Source organism: Stegastes partitus, unplaced genomic scaffold (assembly GCF_000690725.1).
Source record: "Stegastes partitus isolate 25-593 unplaced genomic scaffold, Stegastes_partitus-1.0.2 Scaffold2012, whole genome shotgun sequence".
NCBI lineage: Eukaryota > Metazoa > Chordata > Actinopteri > Pomacentridae > Stegastes > Stegastes partitus.
This window is the reverse complement of record NW_007579743.1, coordinates 578-7291: the sequence shown is the minus strand read 5'-3', so window position 1 is coordinate 7291 and position 6714 is coordinate 578. Positions and strand designations below refer to the sequence as shown.

Sequence of the window (6714 nt, the reverse complement as noted above, 5' to 3'; positions counted from 1 at the left end):
TTCCAATCAGAGCTTGAGCTGCATGACTGTTGCTTGATTAGATGTTACGCAGCACCTGAGTTGAATTCTGGGTCAAGACTAAGTAGAGAAACATCTTAAATATTATAAAAAGCTTGTAGAACAATATGGTTATGTTTCATGAAGTGGTATATTTGACTAAACATTGCTCCCAGAGTTCAGGTGTGGTGTTGGTTCCTGTCTGAAAGTTGACCTACTGACCAAGTCCCAGCTAATTCTCTCTTTTCTTGAAGTTGAAACATTCTATAAGACGTACGACTGAGTGATGATGCTTGATGCTCTCCATGTTCCTTGTTTGATCAGTCGCTGGTTCCCCTGGAGCCCAGAGAACACGCCTGGCTGGTGAAGGGGGCGGCGGGCGCCTGGCCGGACATCTACTCCCTGTTCAGAGAGGACTCGTCGCTGCTCAACAAGCGAGACTTCATCTCCGGCTTCACCGTTCTGCACTGGATCGCTAAACATGGAGACCACCGAGTCCTCAACACTCTGTGGTAGGCGGCCGACAGCTCCTCTGTGGAACAGGACGGGCTGGTTTATGTCGCATCCTGAAACCGAAGCGAATAGTTAGAATAGCGCAGAGCGTTGTGGCATTTACTCAGTGATGTGTTCACATGGATTACAGCTCTGGTGGTTTTCTGGACGTTTGTCAGCTCTAATAATCTGAACGTTCACAACTTTATCCAACCTTTAATGGGACATTGTTCGAAGCGCTGCGAGCCTTTATATCCATTTATTGAATTTATGTAGCGCCAGTTTGCAACATCTCAGGGCGCTGAGGTCAAGTTATAATAGAGAGAAACCCGACAGTTCCCTTTGAGGAAGCTGGTAAAGGTAAAGACTGAACCGAACCAGTGCGAGGCTGCCGGGTGACGTCTGCACGATTCACAGTATTTGCGCCACATTACGAGTTTTCATTTTGTGTGTGGCTGGTCCTACGTTTTCTATCATCCCACAAGGTCCAACTTCACTCTGTGTCACACACGCTGGACGTTCAGCCAGTTTTTGCTGTTAGCTGCACTTTGTTAGCTTCAGTTGAGTTCAGGCTCAGCTGTGCGTTGAGCTAACCGGTTAGTTTGTTACGCAACATGCCTACAGTTAGCATAGAGCTACGCATGTCTTCATTTTTCTTAATAGTTCCCGAGATGTTGTCGTCGAGACGTAGCCCTAAATGTCAATGCGTGAAAAAACGTGCTGCAAGACGGCAGTTAGAAAAAGAAAATTATATTACGAAGTATTTCAATGATAAAGCTAAAATGTTCAACTGTGTTTTAATGCTTTAAAAGTTTCAGGTAAATGACAAACAGTCGAGGCAGAAACTGTTGAGACAGAAGGACTCAAATTCCTCTTGCACTGACGTTCTCTCTCCTCCGGCTGTGGTTTCAGGTACGGAGTTGAAAAGGCTGGTCTGGCCTTCGACGTGAACGCCAAGGCGACGAGCGGCCACACGCCTCTTCACGTCGCCGCCATCCACGGCAACAGAAACATCATTCGGCTGCTGGTTGGCAAGTTCAGCGCCGACGTCCGGCTGCGGGACACGGCGGGGAAGAGGCCCTGGCAGTACCTGAGTCGGACGGCGCCGCTCGACATCTTCCAGCTGCTGGGAGCTCCGGCTCGAGCAGCCGTGACCGGAGAAGGTGGAGTCCAGAGAGGCGACTCCAGCTGGGAGCAGCAGCAGCAGCATCAGCAGCAGCAACGCCGCCGCCGCCGCCACCACCTGTCCTCGGCCTCCGGACAGCGGCCGCAGACGTACACGGACGCAGCGAAGGTGAAAAGGTCGACGTCGATCGCCGCGTTCCTCAAACACAAATCGCTGCATCGTTTTCACGGACATCAGTCTGGCTCTCCTCTTTAAAGACCTCAACTTCTGGATTAACTTCATTTGGACGATTCCAGGTTTACCGAGAACTTCAGTGCTGTTCATCTGGATTAACAAACACCCGTTTACGTCAACCTGACTACAAATGAGAAAGTAGTTCATGTGTAGTTTATCTAACATGATCATATTTTTACAACAAATTCTGCTTTTCATTGCATCAAATCAGGATTTTGTGCAATTTTAGCTCGATATATCAAATACTTTGAGAAAATATTTTTAAAAATCAACAGTCGACCCACTTTTAGCACTTTTTTTTTTCTCACAATGAAAAATGGCCCATATTTAAAACAAATTGGATCAGACGACCATGACTTTTGTTTTTGTCGATGAATCAGTTATGAAAGTAAAATGAAAATGACTTTTATGTTTATTTTTATGATCAGGTATTAAAAGTATTCTTTATGTTTAGTTTTATGTCACTGTGACCTGCAGCAACATGTGCTTAAGAAAATATCCTTAGTTGACGTTTGCGTCGTCGATTTTTAATGACAGCTTCACTTTTGGCATCAAAACAACCTGCTCGAAGTTGGTCGATGAGCTCTCTAACATTTTTTTTGGAAAGTATTTGACATGTCGATTTAAAATGTCACAAATATCTTTATAAACATCTGGAGAAGCAGAAAGCCCTCAGACTGTAAATGTGCACGTGGTCATCTGATTTCAAGACAAAAGGAATCCATCGTCTCCGGCGCTAAACCTTGAGCTCGGTCCAAACAACTGCAACAAAAAGGGAGCACGAGTTCCACCGGCTGAGCTCAGGTTCACCGGAGACGAGAGCCAAAGAAAAGATTGTATCACAAAGAATGCTGGATCTGAGGCGTGTGATCGCTCGAAGCGGGAGCTGATTTGCGAGCACTTGGCAAAGCAGGCAGCGTTTCAGCAGGACTGTCTGATGTCATTGTTGTCAGAAGGAGAGAAGTCGGTGGAAGTTTACGAGCTGAGCTCCGGTTTCAGCCTGAAACCGACTCATTGACCCAAACCCATTCCAGGGGTCAGAGGTCGTCAGCAACACAACACACTGCTGCTTTGGTAATGTGCACTTTGCATTCCTCTTACTGTTGCCAAACCATCCATCCGTTTGTTTGTTTGGTTTCCACCTTTTAAGGCAGCTTTTAATTCTACGACAATAAACTCAGTCAGTGGACAAAATATCACGAACACCTCGACAATAAACCAAAATATCTCCCGACACAACAGTATCAGTGAGCTTTAGAGGTGGTTTAAGGTGGATTTTATTAGATTGGAGCACAGCCGGGTTAGCGCTTTGTGCTAAGCTAAGCTAACCATCGCCTGGCTGTAGCGCTCTTTTATCGTACAGCTAAAAGAACAGCGTCAAGTTGAACCGTTTCTATTATTATGCATCAAATGCTGATTGGATAAACTCGTACTGTCCTTGTTGAGTAGCAACCTTCTCTCAAACATTGTCGTCTTCGTCGTACAGTTCACCGTTTCAGGTCGTCTGGCTAACCAGATGTAGCTTGTTGGTATAAGCCTCTACTTTCACTATCTGCTTGTTGTGGTTTTTAAACCCAGGTCACTACAGGAAGCGAAAACAACTCCCATTTTTTAGACTGAAATGTTTTGCCAAAGGTTTGGATCGTCAATAAAGCAGCCCTGCCGTATTTTTTATTTATTTTTGGGGGTCATTTGTCTATTTTAAAGTTAGCGCTCGCCTCCCTGCATGCAAAATAATTCTCGTCACTGTTTTGAGTCAACGCCTCCCGTCCTCAGCCTCGCTCACAGTGATTTTATTTGGATTAAAGCAACGCAGACTAGCATAACTGTTACACTATTACATGTAAGCTGACATGAAACTCGTCCACTGCTCTACTTCCTACATCCAGTAACTACTATTTGTCATCGTTTTGGAGCACTCGAACTTAACGTCTTGCTGTGCCACAATGGAAACATCCATCCATCATCTATACACCGCTTAATCCTCACTTGGGTCGCGACAATGGAAACAGAAAGGCTAAAAGGGTTGATTACGGGGTTGCTCCTGTAAAATTAGCGCCACCTTGCATCCAGGCTAAGTTTCTGCGGGAGATAGACGAATATAGAAATTGCGGGTAAGCTTTGTAATGAAGAGCTAAGTTTGAAATAAACTTTGGTGTTAGGGTATTGTTTTCGATTGCACTTTGTCAGATTTGCATTATATTGTCACCCCTTTATATATTCATTCTTTTCGTCACAGTATAGTTTTTTTCAGGAGGGTAACTTTGACCACCAACCAGTAGCTTAATATGGCTTATGTCCTAGCCTGGTATGACCCTAAGCTTAAGGCTAATGCTAGCTAACATCAGCTCACTTTGGATGGTCCATTTTTAGCCTGCTATGGACAGGATGGTGGCTAATCACTGTACATCTGTTCTTCCTGGAGATCTGAGAATTCATGCAGCTGTTTATTTTTTTTAAACAAGAAATGGCCAAACTCCCACAATCCTCCCACTGGTTTCCAAGTTTTTTGTCTATTAGTTTTTACTCCAAAGTCTTAGATCCTCAACCTTCTCAGCAACACTTTAATCAGAGCGCACTTGATTGTAATTGGACTGAACAGGAAGAAACGGCTGCTTGGAAGGACACAGATCAATCGAAACACTAATGGATAATTTGGAAAATGATCAACAGGAATGAATTGTAGAGGATTTGTCGTCAATGGTGTAAAACCTGTAAAAACACAAGTATTGTTCTTCAACAGTGCCACGATAAAACTGGTGTGGTTTGTAAATAGTTCTGGTCGGATGTTTACTGGGATTTAATGTTCTTTGAGAGTCACAGTATTTTTCACAACATTTGTCAAAGTATTAAATATGTTTCACAGTTGGAGGTGTTTGAGTTTTGTGTATGACTTCTTTAAACACTGAGGGATTCTTATGGACGTACGTCCAATTTAATGGTTTCACTTCATTTTTATGGAACTCCAAAACAAGCAAAAGGCAGAAAAATATCAAGTCAAAGATATCAGAAACAAAAGGTATCACAATACTGTTAACTTATTAAATGGGATGTAATAAAAAGCTTTACATTTCCCCTTAATCAACTTGAAAAATGTTCTTTATTTTCAACTCCTTTTGTTCCCTTCCCCTTTTTAAAAAAAATATTTCGGCATACATTCCATTTGAAGAATTTAACAGTGATTTAATGTTTATTGATCTAATTAGTCACATTTTTGCTTTGTTTGTTTTGGGGCTCTGTATATTTACAGCTCTGTCATTTGACCGTACCGAGGTTTAGTGTGAAACTCTGTGACTTTTGAAGCAAGAAATATTAAACGTGTTAGCATTAAAATCATTATTATGACCAGTATTTAAGGGTGGCTATTTATAGCTATTATTTGCTAACTTTTGCTGCTACAGTCAGATATAAACAGGCTAATGTTAGCTAATCTTGGCTAACTTTACAGTTTCATCCTGGTATGCCGAGGATGGCTAATGCTAGTTGTTATTTGCTAACTTTGGCCACTACAATCTTAGTCTGGCATGACTAGCAATTTAAGGTGGCTAATGTTTGCTCATGTTGGCTTATTTTGACTGCTAGAGTTTTAACCTGGCAAGATGAGTGGTTGAAGGTGGCTAATATTAGCTAATGTTGGCTAACTTTGGCTGCTGCAATCTTAGTCTGCCATGACAAGTATCTTAGGATGGTTAATCTTAGCTAATATTAGCTAATTTTGCCGCTACAGTTTTATTCTAGCATGACCAGCAGTTGAAAATGGCTAATACTAGCTAATGTTGGCTAATTTTGGCTGCTAGAGTTTGATCCTGATATTACAAGTAGTTAAAAGTAGCTAATGTTAGTCCTAGACTGGAATGGCCAGCAGGATATAACGTTGGCCATTAAGAGCTAACTTTAGCTAGATGTTCTCGTTGAGCTGACATTTCTTTGTTGGTTTTCAGACTATCTTTATGGTTCCTCTGAACGTATGGTACTGTTAAACCTTTTAGCTTAGAAAGGTCGCCCCGTTGTAATGTCTGTCGCAACAATGAAAGCAACTTGCCAGAGAATGTGGTGGAGAAAATTAAAGGATATTCCAAAGTAAGAAACCACCTTTAAAATGTTGGAACCTACGTTGGATGTTTTGAATGTATTGTTTTGTTATTGACACTTTGTCTTGTTCCAAAGAGGGAAAACCAACAAAGTATTGTCGGTTTTCTGCTCAAAGGACTCCATTCCCTACATGCGCTGTACGTCCGCCTGGACTCTTGCAGACTTGGGAAAGTGGACTTCATGTACTTGCAGATATGGAAAGTATAACCCCGGCCGGAGACATCCGAGGCTGGACTGGCAACTCAAACACCAAGCGTCACTGTGTGGGTAAGTACAATATTGACAGTTGCATTGTTATCGCCTAAACCTGTGACGTCAGCTTCAGAATCTAGTTTCAGTTTAGATTAGATTCAGATTACACGGTGTATGATTCCTGGGTATTTATTCAGCCTTATAACAATAATCAGCTGTGTATGCTGGAACTAAATGACACACTGTTCTATTACATAATTAGCGAGCGGTGTTCAGTGGATGCACACGGCATGTTGTTGTTAGCGGTGTCGTGTAGAACAGGTAACGGCATGTACAGCCTGACGGGAGAAGCACCGCAGGCTGCTGGACGTGTTTGTTCATGACTGCTGTGTTTGGATGCACTGTGGTGACTCTGAAAAAATGCTTTATGCTTCATGACGGAACGTTTCATTTGCTGCTCTTTACTTTTTCAAAAAGGCTGCTTTAGGGTCTAAACTCGTATAACTGAGGTCTGTAACAAGCATAGAAGCTGTTTTGCATGAAAAAAGGTGCGTTTGTTTTGTACGTTCTGAAACAACCGG

At 42.6% G+C, this 6714-nt stretch overlaps 1 protein-coding gene across 1 annotated transcript in view; it reads left to right on the top strand.

The window, feature by feature from the left end:
* Positions 1-1979, top strand: part of sowahb (sosondowah ankyrin repeat domain family member B) — a 7089-nt gene extending 5110 nt beyond the window's left edge. The window contains exons 5-6 of the mRNA XM_008303466.1: positions 322-509; positions 1402-1979. Of these exons, the coding sequence (XP_008301688.1) occupies positions 322-509; positions 1402-1870 (657 nt within the window). The 3' untranslated portion in view covers positions 1871-1979. The remainder of the gene's footprint in view (positions 1-321; positions 510-1401) is intronic.
* Positions 1980-6714: the final 4735 nt, after the last annotated feature.